The following is a 15,076-nucleotide window of genomic DNA, read 5'->3' as shown; positions in this document are numbered from 1 at the left end:
AGAAACTGAGGCAGGAGGATTATTACATGGTAAAGGTCAGCCTGGGCAACTTAGTGAGGCTCTGTCTCAAAATTAAAAATTTAAAAAGAGCTGGGGGTGTAGCTCAGTGGTAAAGCTCCTGGGTTTGATCCCCAGTACCACCAAAAAAAAAAAAAAAATTAAAAGTAGTCATAATGAAAATTTTAAAAAACTAATTGTTAAAAACAATAATCTTATTAGACTAATTACACTGAATAACAGAAATATTTCCTTTATTAAAAGAAGTGCTGACCTGGAAGTGTATCAGTAGTAGACCACTTGCCTAGCATAAGAAGCCATGGGTTCCATCCCTAGAACCATTAAAAAAAAAAAAAAAAAAAAAAAAGCCATAAATTCAGATAAATCAACATTAGTTCATATAATACAATGACAAAATAGAATGTTTGTTTATAGGGCCCATCATGTCAAGCACACAGTTTCTACTTCTATTCTTGATCACAGTCAAAAGGTCAAGAATCAAGATGACAGTGAGTTCTTAAGGATACCCTCAGTATCACACTGCTGCTCTAACAAGTGGTAAGGAAGAAATTCAGACAAGTCAAACACCCCCACCCCATCCACAGTTAAAAGAATTTCCTTCAATTTTTTCTTTACTGATTTCCACAAAGAAATATGATCAGAAAAACTGGAAGGTTCTCACTTATTTGAATAACAAGTGAAAATCTAAAAATATCTTCACTGTATGTTATTACCAACTGTATCACTTGGTTTTATAGTGACAGCCCTGTGCTATAATTTCTGAGAAAACCTCTACATAAAGCCCCATAAACCCAACCACTCCTATAATGTATCGCCTTATCTTGCACACAATCATTTCAAACACAACTTTTCATGTTAGTATAATTTGTTCAAAAATGGTAATAAATATATCCATGATGCCAGAGAAATCACTGCACAATCTATTGTAACTTGTTCTTACCAGTGCTGACAGTTAATTCTAGACCCAAGATCAAATATAAAGAAAAAATATTTCAATATTACTTGGTTTAATTAAAGGTATTCATTATACACCTACCTTTTAATGGACCAACACTCCCAATCAACATTATAAATAACTTGGACCAACTACAGAGTAATGTCCATGAACAATTATCAAAAAACTAAAACATAGATGGCTGTCAGTTGGTGGCAGAGTTCTTGCTTTCATAATAAATATAAAATCAATTTCCTGCTCTAGTTCCTATTCCAAGTTGAAAATGATATATCTGACTATGAATTCCAACTACCTCCATCCATAGTTTTTTATTTTATTTTTTTTTAAAGAAAAAGGAGAGGCGAAGAAAAGAAAAACAAAACTTATGAGACTGCCTAAGTCAATTCTTCTTCATTTGAGGACATGTGGATAGTAAAGATAAGATGCACAAACTTGCCATTCCATTAAATATATATTTTAATTTAATATATATTTTAATCAAATGCCATTCAGTTATTTCATAAGTCCTCCCCAATAATTCCTCTACAAATCCTTATATGCAAGGGCTGATACTGTAGCTCAGTGGTAGAGTGCTTGTCTAGCACACATGAGGCACTGGGTTCAATCTTCAGCACCACATATAAATAAATAAGTTTTTTTTTAAAAATCCTTATATGCAAGGCTTAGTATGTGTAAACGCCTGTAAAAAGCTTTTGTTTAAATAATAATATGCAATTTCAAAAGCTTTTTGTTTCCATTTCAATCAAAAATAACTTTATACGTTTTAAATGAAATTTTGAAAGTAATCAGCAACTAATGAGAATTCATTGGTTTAACTAGTTCAGGGAATCTGAAAAGGGAATGAGAATTTAAAGTAACCAAGTATTTCATTTAGAAAAGCAACTAATGTGCAGGTACTCTAAGTCCTCTTCCCATAGAATTGTAATCAGGACTCTTGTCTCAGAAGAGGATATCATCCTCTATGTGCACATTCCTAATTTCCATTAACATTAACAGGCACCATACAAGCATACCCACACAACCAGGGAGATACCAGCCTTGGTAGTGTGCATGCATGGCAGCTGTGGTGACTAAATAATCCAGATGGCTCTGAGGAAAAGTTATGGTTTATTAGGTCTAGAGTCACAGTTACAGTGATGGAATTCAGACACCAGAACTAAGCCCCAAGATGAATGAATGCCTTACCCAAACCCTCTCCCATCTGACATATCCAGAGATATGTAGTTAGGCCAAAGTTTTACAATTCTCTCTATCAATGGTTTATGCAGGTATAAGTCTGTTTGAGAAAACAATCTTTTCATACAACCAGAGAAATTCTGTCTTCCTCCTTTTCCCCACATCCACCCCAGTATTTCTTCATCCATTTCCTCATAAAACATAAGAAAATCACAAAAGTAGCTTTAAAGAGAGAAATTCAAAGCCCGAACCTAAACCAAATCAGTAAAACCAGAATCAAGTATGAAACTCCATATTCAACATAAAAATCAAATAACAATAATCTTACACATCAGATACATGCTAATATATCGATTCTACAGGTTGTATAAAGAGTAGTTTAACCACTAATTCTAATTAGTCCAGCTTTTATAGACTCAAGTTAGAATCTTAATGTTCATTTAATATAATTTCTTAAAGCCCTTCCTTCTTCCTTCCTTCCCAAGTGAGGAAAATATTCCTGTAAAGTTCTGTTTAGTGACAATATTGGCACACAAGTCAAAACACACAAGTTTACCCTTCTGAAAAGTTAAGTGATAAGAGTTCACTAACCATTTTGCTAAAATTATGGTTTAAGAAAAAGAAACCAAGTGACACAAAACTTTTAATATATTTTTATGTAAAGAGAGTACAATGAAAACTTCATATTCTTTAACATTACACTTAAATAATCATAAGGGAGAAAAAAGAATCCACCAATGTTCTAGTAGCTTCTCTAGACCTTTCAATCAATTTTATTTATATGCAAAACCAAGAAAAACTAAGAAAAAAACAAAAAAAAAATAAAAAAATTAAAAAAAAAAAAACAAAGCTCCTCCTGATGCTAAAGCTCTCAATTTACTGACAGGCAAATGGCTTCATGCTGCCACTTAATCTCATTTCTTGCATAATGCCCTCTAATTAGCATATCAAAGTGAATTAATACTTCTAGGGCATTAGCAATGGGGAAATCTGCTCCAGGCTCACAATAGCAGTTAAGAGAGAGCCAAGAAATCCTCAAAAACACCACAAACCACTTTGCATTGCAAAACTGTTCAATTTATTTATCCTCTCTCTCTAAACACTTTTACCGCACACTGTTTTACTACTGTTCACCAAACAAAATGATAATTGCCAAAGTTACCAGCATCTGTAATGCCTGTTTAGAATCTTAATTTAGATTATGTTGCAGATAATTTCTATATGCAACCATTTGTTCTATTATAAATGTTAATGTAGAGACAGTGGAAATGTTGACACTCTGAATTAGTTAATTTGAGTTTGAAATAAAATTTTATGGGATTTTAAATTTTATGAATTTTTTAATGCAAAAAGCCACCTGCTGGACGCTGATGCTGAAAACTGATGTATCACATATACAAAACAAAACCAAAAAGAAAAAAAATCATTTTGCCCTAACATATGTTGAGTCTCCCAAATAATGGTTTAAACAATCATCAGCATTAAGAGGATTACATTGCATACCACGTCCTCATTAGTATGATCACACAAAAAGGGTTATTGTTCAAAACAGCTTAGCCTTTTTAAAGCACTTAAACTGAAAGAAAACAAGTGCAAAACTTTAAACAATTATTTTTATCCATAATTACTTTGTTTTCAGTTCTAGTCAATTACTATCCTGTAGACACAAAGTCAAAAAAAAATATTAGCAAATTCAATTTGACACATTCTATCACACCTATGTACACTCAAATTTAGTGCCAAAGCAAACTATATTTACCGGTAAAAACTAAACATACTACATTTATAGAATATGTCTATGAAAAAAATAATAAAGACAGGATTCCGGTTACAATTCTGCCTGCAAAGAGGAACATTAAAATCAACTGTTGAAGATTAATGAAATTTATTTTCTAGTATGTTTTGTGTCTGAAGGCATAAAAAGATATTTTTTTTCAGTGGCTCATTCAACCATCACTTCTTAATTTATTTACTAAATATAACACCACTATCACCTTGCTATGATACCACTTTGTTTAACTTCTATAACTTTGTTTTAAAAAAATATATGATAATCAGGCCTGAAAAACTTTGACCAATTTATACTACATAGTGATGTAAATTATTTACTCTCCTCACACACACTCAAATGGCTTAGTAAACTGGAGCAAATGCATGAAAAGGTCAACATGGGAGGGGAGAATATGCAAGCTTTGTTAGTCAGTAACTACCTAAATCATGCTGATCACACTGATAAATGGCTAAAACACAAGCCTGCTGAGAAAACAAATAAAACATTATTCTCCTAGTGTCAATATTTAAATAATAAATATCTAAAGATGTTTACACATATATGAATAAAGGAAAAATAGTCTAAATCCTTATTTAACTTGATGTGTCAGTGCTGATGTGTCAAGTATTTATTCAGAATAGATGCCTCATAGTATGAGTATAAAATAAAGTGATGACTTAGGGTGTGGTTCATGGAATACAGTTTCACGTCTTATAGCCCCATTTTATACCATATAATTTCATCTTATACCATGCCCCTCCCTACACAGTACCAAAATACAAATTAGCCAATAAGACACTAATTTAAATCTTGCCCTGAAGTAATCCAGAATTTATAAATTGAAATCTAAAAGAATAATTAAAAGGAAAAGTATCATTGTATGAAAAATGTACACATGTATATTTTATATAAGTCAATGAACTTGTATATTCTTTGGGACAAATTGGGATTTCCTTTGCCAGTACTTAATTAATAGTAAAATAACATAGTAAAGTCCCAAATAAAATACCAAAATTACACAAACTAATAAAATGAGGCTCACTAAAACAGAGACACAAAAGAATTACTTACACAGATCAAGTTAATATTGACAAGAGGGTTCGATATATTTTTATTGGGAACAAGAAAAATAAAACACCGTTGAAAAACAGCCCCACATTTTAAAAATCATAATCTACAAGATACTTCAGATCATCAAGCTCTAAACCATGTTGGCAATGACATTTTTTCCATGTTTTCTACAAATAGATTGCATGGAGGGGAGGAAAAAGAAAAAACAATTATTTTATATCCTCCCTCAAAACCTACAAAAGCTCCAGTGGGATATACAAATCTATAAAAATAGAGAAAAATTGTTAAAATATTTTTTAACTGCTTCAAGGAAAATATGTTGGTAAAGCAATATAATTTATGACATTTCCAAGATAGACTGACTTTGTATTTTTCCTGTTTAATCATTTAGCATTTCCACTGTAAACAGACATAATGTCTGCCTAAAACTGATGTAAAATTTGAAACATTAAAGTTCCATTAAATTTTGCTTCAAATAATTCTGGGAGGATTGGGATAATAGAAAAAACAAGACTGGCCAATTGCTGCTATTGCTGAAGGAGAGCAATGAGTTCACGTTAGAGTGGTTCAAAAATCTCTTCTTTTTACATGCATTTCCATTGGAAGTTTTCCATAATAAAAAGTTTTAAAAACTAGAATGGGTGATTAAAACAAAAATAAATCATGTGTGGAATAGTGCATTTGTTTTCAAAACTTCAGAACAAATGTAACAATTATATTGGGTATAGAGCAAGATCAACTTAGAACATGCAGTAAATACAATAACATTTAGACTCAAATAACAATTTTCACCTTTCTTGCTAAATTTTTACTTGATAGAAGATTTAGTTTTCATACATTAAGAATTAGAAGAATCACACAGCAATGTACAAAGAAAAATCTAATAATTTTTACATGGAAGTATTGAAAAGAAAACAGACCAGAAAAAGAGCACTCCAACGAATCTTTAACATGAAGGGTCTGAATTAAATAGAAGGATGTTGACTGAGAGTACTGCCTTGTACCTCTAAAAGCTAGTCATCTACAACAATAAAGATAAAAGGTTTAATCTCACATCACATACCAGATGCATTTAAAAACTCACTTGTAAGCTACACATTTGACCTACTTTTGAATATCTAAAATTCTTGACTTTTTCTAGGGAGGATCCCTTTAAAAGTTAAGCATTTTAAATAGTCATTTTCTTCTTCTCTTTAAACATAAAAAATACTCCAACCAGCCCAACCAGCCAAGCAGGCCTTTCTCTTCCCCTGCGGACACCTCCTGCAGTAGAGAAGTTCATTAAGTTTTATGATCTTCCCAAGTCAGTCCTGCTTATAAGCCTCACAAAGGCTACAAATCTGGCAAACCATCATGTATGCCATTAGACATTACTAGTAAATGAACGCTATTTAGGGTTTGTGGTGGCAATAAATCAGAGTTTGGTTGGCAGCTATCAACATGGAATATTTTAACCTACCATTTAAAAAGAAAAAGATTCTGTTAATTTTTTAATGACTTTTTTTCACAATACTATAATTCACATTATGTACTACAATACTAGATTTTCATTTAAAAAATAAAAACATTTTCTTAAAAAAACACTTTCTTCATTCAAACTCTCATAATTAACAGCTTTGGAAAGAAGGCAGATTTGTGAGGATAGAATATGTCACAAAGGAAAGCACGGCAACAATCAAGATTGAGGTGACTAAAAAGAGATGAAGAAGTACAACCAAAAGAAGGTGGCAGATAAGCAGGCCTCATGGCTTCAGGAATATTTACTAAGAGATAATGATAAAATACACTTTAAAAAATCAGGAGGAACATTCTAACATATCAACAATTATCTCGCTGGTGGTTAACTTAGTTTAAAATGGACACATCTCAATTTAAAAGGCTGTAACTTTTCAACTGCTTTAAAAATGCACAAATGTCACAATTCAATATTTCTGCTCCCCAAATACCTGTATAATAAATTTCACAAAAGAATACATTTTCAAGAAAAAGCAAGCATCTTACAGTAAAAGTACACTTTCCTTACCTCTGAACAAGAAAATAATATAATTGTGGAAGATCACCCATTTATCTGTCAGAAGAGAAAAATACCTTTTCATATTTGGTAAGGGGGAAAAGATGTTTTCCAAACTAAATCCCTCATGTGCATTAGGACTGGCAGTATTCATTGCCTGATCAGAAACCTCAAAATTTACTGGCAGATCTACAAATACATGAAATTTTTCTAAAGCGATTTTGTTTTATTTTAGAAGAAAAGCACAACTGAAATGACATTATCCACTGAAGTGACAATCTCCCACCCTCAACCAGTCAACCCCCTACCACTCCATTATACAGAACAGAATCATCATATAATGTTCCTGGTTTCTATTCACAAATAACTAGGCAAACTTTTTCTAGATTATAATGAATTAATCTTTGAATATCATATTGATAGTTTCAATAAAATGATTTAAAGAAAAGGTATTATGGAAGATACATATATTCTACAATGCTTATTTTCTAAGTTTATGATGTTTCTTAAACATGACTGTGGAAACAGATGGGGGGTGGGCCCTGGAATTTGCTACTCAGCTTTCTCTGTTTTAGTAACACTAATGTCTATACAGCTGTTTTATTTCAAATTGAGGGATGTGTCCAGCAATTCTGTCGTCTACCAAGACTAGTTTGGGAGGGTGAGGTGGAGCTATGGACAGTGGAGCAGAAAGAAGAGGAGAGGAGAGAAAGAGCTTTACCCTCATCAATCACTCAGTACTTAAATCCCATCCCTCTCCAGCTTAGAGAGGCTGGCAGGAAGATGCCTCTACCCAGACAGCCGCCTTTACTCTTTGTCGGCTGTTGGCTTTTTACAAAAGAGATAACGTGCAAACTTGGATCTGGTGGCCAAAACAAAAAAAAAAAAAAAAGAGAGAGAGAGAATCTAATTTACAAGTTATCACTGAAAGCCCCAGAAACAATTTTCAAAACACAAAAATTTCTTTTGTCAGCTACCTTTTGCTTCTTAAATAGCAAAAGCCCTACCGAAGACATCTCTGCCAGTAATCCCAGACTCTGAAAAGACTTGTTTCTTTTCTTAACTCACCTTTGACATGTGGTTGACTATATTTTCCTTTCAGAATGGTATAACTAAGTCCTATGCAAATAAGCAACTAAGAGGACTTAACACTTCTTAATTGAATTCTGCCTGCTGCTAAATGTCTAAACATGAAAAGCAGTTGGGGTCTTAAGCTAGCCAGGCCTAAACTTAAAATAGGCAAAAAAAAAAAAAAATTACAAATTTTGAGAAGGGGATAAGAGCAAAGAAATATCAATCCCTTTTCCCTAGTAATATAATGTCGTGTAAAGTTGAATCAATCTTAATATTCACAACATAGTCAATACCCCAGTGCTTAGCAGTCAGCAAAAACTCAAGCAAAGCCCAGATAGCAAAAAACCTTTGGACATTAAACAACATAATTTAATTTAGGAATTATACACTTTTAAGCTTCTAAGTTGAGAATCTTCAAGATTTAATGCTGGATGTCTTATTTTATAGTTAGATAAAAGTCATCTACCACTTTAAATAGTAACACATTCTAAAGGTAGCTAAAAATCAACACAGAATTTAAAAGTCAGTAATTTAAAATTATTGGTTTTCAAATGTAAAATACATCTTTAAAAGAATAACAACATTAAGAAACTATCCATACTAAGTGGATGAAAAACAAGAAAAGTACTCTTTAGGATCTCTTAATATTTGCTGTTAATTATGGTTAAGAATACATATTTAATAGACAATAATAACCCATCAATTTTTCTGGAATAATTTTAGAAAAGGTATAGTATATTGCAGAGTGAAACGTATTAGTTTACAAGGAGGACAACTCAACTACCAACCTAACAATCCTATGTAACGTGCTATTATTTGCACACTCAATTTAATCACATCAACTATTTAAATAGCATCACTTAGATACTGCTGTATCGTGGACTTCAACTTTTTCTTCTTTGCCTCAGCATTTAAAAATGCAACTTTAAAATACCACATACACCACACACAAAAAAAAAAAATAGAAAGGCTTATTTAATGCACTTGTTTGCCATTAACAGGGAAGATAATGACAAATATAAACTAAAACATCTAAATTAAATCTCTACTTCCAATTGAACCTTACCATAACCTAAGGACTACAACATCCAATTGAGAAAGTCTGATAAGAAAAGTTAAGCTGGAATGAACTACCCAAGGTATTTGCCTAATATGCACCTGTGGTTTTCATTACAGCGCTCCTGCAAAAACCTGTCTTCTTACATATTCCCTGCCTGGAACTTCAAAATTATTTAGCCTGCATCTGTGCACTTTTCTTTTTTACATTAAGCATAGCTAACTGTTTCAAGATTTTAATGAAGGCATTAATAGATGTAATACATTGTATATGCCTAAACACATTATTACCCTTCTTGTATTCTTAAAATTAAGTCTTCCCACCTAAAACACTAATTCAAACATGCTAGTGAGGTCTGCTCTTTTGCATCTATTCTTTTATCAGTGGAGCTGAAGCTTAAGCCTAAGAAAAACAAAGTTCGGGCGATGCTTCTCCCAGGGAATCGGTCCCTGGCATCCAGTCTCCCGTTGCTCCTTTTAAAAACTGACACACAAACAAGGCAAGAGAGGGCGGCAGGCGCTCCAGGCCCCCTCCCTGCCTGAAGCCAGGGACGCCCGCCAAGGGACGGCGACCCAGTCTCCTCCGCACCTACAGTTCATTTTGCACCAGGAGCGGAATTGAGAAATCGACTCCAGATTTATTGCAGTTTTTTCTCAAGATCAGGAGGTGGGAAGGAGAGAATGATCAAAGATGGCGGTGCCCAAAAGCAGCAGCTCTCAACTGGAGAGTCGATGGAGTAGCTCCAACCCCACCTCGGGGGTTTCCAGGCCCGCAGCTAGGCGCAGAGTCTTACCTGTTTTCTCTTTGATCTCACACAGGACGCTGAAGAGCGCGGGTTTCATTCTATGACAGTTCAGGGCATGTTTCCTAAAAAAGCAAATAGCAAAACACAAAGGTATTAGCATTACCTATGGAATAATATGGCGCCTTCCTTTAAGTTAGACCCAAGATTTAATTCAGACTTCCTATTTTGGAAAGCTCTTTTGAACTTTATTTTAAAAATAAAACTGAAGTTGACTAGTTCGCAACAGCCGGCAAGCTCCGGCGGCTAAAGCTCCAGCCCGAACGCAGCGCGACACATCTGCCCGGCAGACAGCAGCCTCGGCGACCGCAGGCGCGAACCCGCGAGGGGAGCCTTGCTCCAGGGGCAGGCGGCAGTGACCCTGGAAAGGGGACTGTTGCGGAGGGGCTCCCGCTTCGTACCTCCGCTTGCGGAGCGGGCGCGGCCGGTCGGCCTACGGCGGTCGGCAGACAAGTGACAGCTCCGCAAAGTTTGCAAGGCGGCCCTCCCTCCGGGAGAACTTGGCCGTCCGCACCCGCTCCCGCCAGGGAACCGCCCATCGCCCCGCGCGGGGCTGGGACGACCGCCCGCACAGCGAAGTCGTGCCGCGACCAACGGGAGTCGGCACCGCGACTCCGGGCCCGCGGAGAAAGTTGCACTTCCCTCCAGCGCGGCCCGAGCCGGGCGGCGCGGCGCGCACGGGGGTCCGGGCGGGAGGTTTAAATCCTGGGAGAGGACCGGGCTGGGAGAGGGCCGGACACCGGGAGACAAGGAAACTACAAAACCGCGTGCCACCAAGTCCGTCCCTAGCCCCGGGAGCAACTTTGCCGACTCCCGCCGGCGCCGGGGAGCGCGGGAGAGTGCCCCGAGGCCGGGACTAGAGGCCGGCTTTCCGAGAAAGTTCCCGCCGGGGGCTGAGGCCCCTGCCCCGGGCGCCACCCGGGGCCCCGACTCGGCCGCGGGCCCGGCTCCCGCACACACACAAAAGATGCTTAATGAGACGACACCAACTTTGCTTGCGCCTCGTCCAAGCTCTGGTCGGTGATGGTCATGATCTGGTGGAGGATGTCGCCGATGTCCTGCTTCCTGCCGTCGCCGTCCGCCCCTTCGTGGCCGTGCGGGGGAGGCGGCAGGGCCATGCCCCCCTGCACCGAGTGGCCGGCCAGGTTCACCCCGGCCAGAGTCTGCAGCATCCTGGATTGATCGTCCATCCCGCCGCGCGCGGGCGGGAGCGGGCGGCGGCGGTGGCTGAGGCGAAGGCTGAGGCGGCGGCGGCGGCGGCGGCGGCGGCGGCGGCGAGGGAGGAGAAGAAAGAGGGGGAGGGGGAGGGGGAGGCGGCCGCGCGCTCCCCGCCCGCTCTGGGAGGGGGCGGCCGGGCCGGCGGGGCCCGCGGCTGAGGCTGTGCGGACCGGCGCCCGGCTCCGGCTTCCGCCGCCGCCGAGGCTGGCGAGGAGCGGCGGGCGGAAGCTCCGGGCTCGGCGGTGGTAGCGGAGGCGGAGGCAGAGGCAGAGGCGCCCGCTGCTCTCACGCGGCCGCCGCGCCGCCTCCTCGCCGCCGCGCGCCCCGCCGGGCGGCCCCGCGCAACTTGCTCCTCAGCACCGGCCGAGTTGCCGGGACGCCGCCGCCCCCCGCGCCAGCCTGCGCTTTCCCCTCCTTCTGCTGCGGCCGCCGCCGCCGCCGCCGCCGCCTCGGCCAGGCGGGATCCGAGCCCCGGCGGCCCCGGGGGAGGGAGCGGCGGCGGCGGGTGGCGGCAGAGGAGGAGGCCGGCCGGCGGGCCGCGGGGAGCGAGGGGGGCTGAGGAGGAAAGTTTGGGAGCGGGCGGGCCGGCGCGGCGGGGACGCGGAGCCCGGTGGAGGGCCCCGGCGGGCCGCGCGCCGGGCGGACAGCAGATTGATGAGGCGGGAGAAGTCGCCGCCGCCACTGCCAAAGCCTCGCACCCAGCCAGCAGCCGCCGCGGACCGGGCTCGAAGGCCGCTCGGCTCAGGGATTGACAGGCTGCCAGTGCCACTCACTCACTGCGGCCCCGGCGCTCGGGGGGAGGGGTGGGTGCGAGCGGGAGGGCGGGGGAGTACTCCTCACGCCCCGCCCCCGGGGGCGGTGCGCGCGCTCATTGGGCCTTGAGCCTCCCGCCGCCGCCTCTGGCACCGCCCCCGGAGTTCGACCCGCCCCTTTTGGCCTCTGATCCCCCCAGCGCCCGCGAGCGCGCCCGGGAGCCTCAAGCCTTGTCGCATCCTCTCCCTCGGGGATTGAAGCACCCTGGCCTGCAAATGTTGTACCCGAGCCCAGACTCCTGCTTCCTACTGTTAGCAGTCATTGATGCGAGGTTGTCTATGGAACAGGGGGCAACTGTCTCCAAAGCCATCCGTGTGCTCTGCCGATGAGCTTCATGCCTTGGACAGAGCCTGGTACACTTTCCCGCTCTTACAGTCAGAGGTAGTATTCTCTGGGCACCCGGCCGCGCGTCCCGGGCCAATGGCATCTCTCTCGGAACCGAACGGGGCGGGACAGAGACAAGAAAGAGCCGTCCCAATTGGAGCGTTCGAAAGGTCCTGGGTAGAGGCGGGGAAGGAGTGGATGGCGGCCCCGCCCTTCCCGCGGTCGCCATAGTAACCGAGAGCGCGCCGCTCGGAGTTGGCGCCGACTCAGGGGCCTTGCACTGCCCCTCAAGGGGTGACTAGTTAAGTTTCGGGGATCCTGTTGTCTCGAATGCATGAAACTGAACTGAACCGATCCGAGTGAGGTACACTCGGAAAGGGGAACATAAGAAAATGTGTCAGAGGGAAGCAGGTCCGGGAGGAGGGAAAGTGCCTGAGGTCCTGGACTAATTTCAAGACTAACAACACTTTACACACTCTGCAACTCCTGGTAATCCAGGGACTACTCTTTGGCAGCCTTGCTTTTAGATGCCTCCATATGTAACAAAGCTGCAAAAACCAGGTCTTTTTTTTAATATTTTTTAGTTGTTGATAGACCTTTATTTTATTTACTTATTTATATGTGGTGCTGAGAATTGAATACAGTGCCTCATACGTGCTAGGCAAACACTCTACCTCTGTACTACAACTCCAGCCCCCAAAAGCCAGATCTTTATTTCAAAAATAAGTTTGTTTAAAACACAGTGGATTTTATTTGTCAACTTACCTATCACAATGAGTCATTTAATATGGGTGACTCCAGCCATAGATTTTCATAAAACCTTTTCACCCATCATAATCTGTTTACAAATGACTAGGAGATCAAATTATCTTGAAATCTGGACGTCCACCTCCTATGGAGACTTGAGCTTGTTCTTAAACTGACTTCCCAAGCAGCAGCTTCAAAATTATTTCCCCAATTTAAATAGATTGGAGCTCACCCTTGATTAGTCCTTTGATTAGGAGATCTGAAAAGTCTTTTTGTTCCTTCCCCAACTCAATAAAATGTCTTACCTGAAACCAAAATTAGGGGTGTGAAGGTATGAAAAATAGTTCTTACTCTGCAGGGTTTAATGTAGGACAAGCAGTTCTTTAAATGCCAGATGGATTCTTGGAATGAAGCAGGCTACTCAGTTCCAGGTTCTTTCCTTCATATGTTGTGTGTACTTTTAAATACTCCCTACTGCAAAGCTAATAGCCAGGCTTACAGTTAGGCAAGCTAAAATCCTTACCAACTGCACAGCTGCTGAGGAGGGAGTTCCAAAGACCTCAGAAGAGCCTCCTTCACGTTCATTAATATTCCCTGCTCTTCTATAGTCCATTTATGTGTGAAGTTTCTGATCCTCCTTTAAGTTCTCATTAGGAGTTACTCATAGTTATCATTGATTGGGTTTTCTCTTTGTTCTCGTTTTTCAAAGCTGTCACCAAATTGTTATACATTTTTGCATAAAGGAGCAAGAGCAAGTAGACTACCTTTCATAGTTCTCCAATGCTTAAGATGTAAAAACCACAGAATTCTACCTTAAACTCCTTCCAGCTCTAAAATTCAATGATCCTGTGAATCACTATTAGGCCTCCTCCCTGCCCTTCTTCTAGGCTCATAATCTTGACTAATCAGTCATGAGTATGAAGCTAATTAGCAATGAGGATTTATGGTTATTTCTCACCCACTCCAAACAATGAATTTTGTGAGCAAAGCAACATATATAAAAATGTAAATGAAATTTAAGAAACACTTAAGCAAATAAAGGCAATTGGGAACTATGGGCTATGTAAACAAAGTGGAATATAAAAACATAAATTAGAATTAAGAAAACAGTTTAGCAAATGCCAGCAATTAGAAGTAAAATAAACTTGTTAAGTGTCTAAATTCAGCAGCTAGGTTGTGGCATCCACCTCTAAACCCATGGTCATTCACTGATGTGCAAACTTGATACCATAATTCGGCATTGACTAATTGGATAAGGTTGAACACTCTTAAGAGCCTTCTCTTTTGGTTACTATCAATAAAGTTGGAGTAAAAGCCATAGGGTCCTAGCAAGGATTCTCTCACAGGCTTATTGTCAACTGCCATTGATTTAAAGCATAAATTCTTTTAGATTGGTTTCCAAGCCCAAAGAAATGATGTCAGCTAATTGCAGATGCTCCAAAATCTCTTGTGTTTGTGCCCATTTCTCATATTGGATATTGCCTTATCTCTGTTCAGCAATCTAAATCACATGATTGGTGCCTTCAGAGATAATAGAATAGAACCTCCCTAAGTACCTGAATCCATCTTTGCTGTTTCTAAGGCAATGATTATTAAAAAGTCATGGAAAATGTAATTTACTTTTGATGAGTGGACATTCTTATAAAGCTTCACATTGACAAAGTGGTGAAAACCAAGCAGAAACCCTTTCATAGCCATCCCTTTCCATGAATTTATATTAAAATCACCATCACCTCTATCAGCAATGTGGACATTATCATAGCAGAAGATATTATCTAGCACTTTCTTGAGACTGAGAAACTGCTCTGTGTTCCCCTTGCTTCAACTTACTGTATTCTCACTACAACCCTATCTGGTTGGGAATTTTTTTTTTCTTTTTTTGTAGTGGAGATTGAGCCCGGAGTACTTATCATTAAGCTACATCCTCAATCCTTTTTTTTTTAGTTTTTATTCTGCAACAGGATCTTGCCAGTTGCTAAGGTTCTCACTAAGTTACTGAGGCTGGCCTCAAACTTGCAACCTTTCTTCCTCAGCCTCCC

General features: G+C 40.5%; 1 protein-coding gene across 4 annotated transcripts in view; it reads right to left on the bottom strand.

The window, feature by feature from the left end:
• Window positions 1–11,936, bottom strand: part of Pbx3 (PBX homeobox 3) — a 207,922-nt gene extending 195,986 nt beyond the window's left edge. The window contains exons 1-3 of one of the 4 annotated variants that reach the window (XM_078048221.1): window positions 11,611–11,936; window positions 10,926–11,185; window positions 9,927–10,000 (exon numbers count right to left, since the gene is read on the bottom strand). In XM_078048221.1, coding sequence (XP_077904347.1) covers window positions 9,927–10,000; window positions 10,926–11,125 — 274 coding nt within the window. In that variant the 5' untranslated portion in view covers window positions 11,126–11,185; window positions 11,611–11,936. Of the gene's footprint in view, window positions 1–271; window positions 324–9,926; window positions 10,001–10,336; window positions 10,536–10,925; window positions 11,555–11,610 lie in introns of those variants that run through there. The other 3 variants (XM_040286332.2, XM_013356776.4, XM_040286331.2) reach the window with 3 other exon arrangements.
• Window positions 11,937–15,076: the final 3,140 nt, after the last annotated feature.

The sequence above is a fragment of the Ictidomys tridecemlineatus genome, chromosome 4, assembly GCF_052094955.1.
Source record: "Ictidomys tridecemlineatus isolate mIctTri1 chromosome 4, mIctTri1.hap1, whole genome shotgun sequence".
Taxonomy (NCBI): Eukaryota; Metazoa; Chordata; class Mammalia; order Rodentia; family Sciuridae; genus Ictidomys; species Ictidomys tridecemlineatus.
This window is presented reverse-complemented; position numbering and strand designations above follow the sequence as displayed.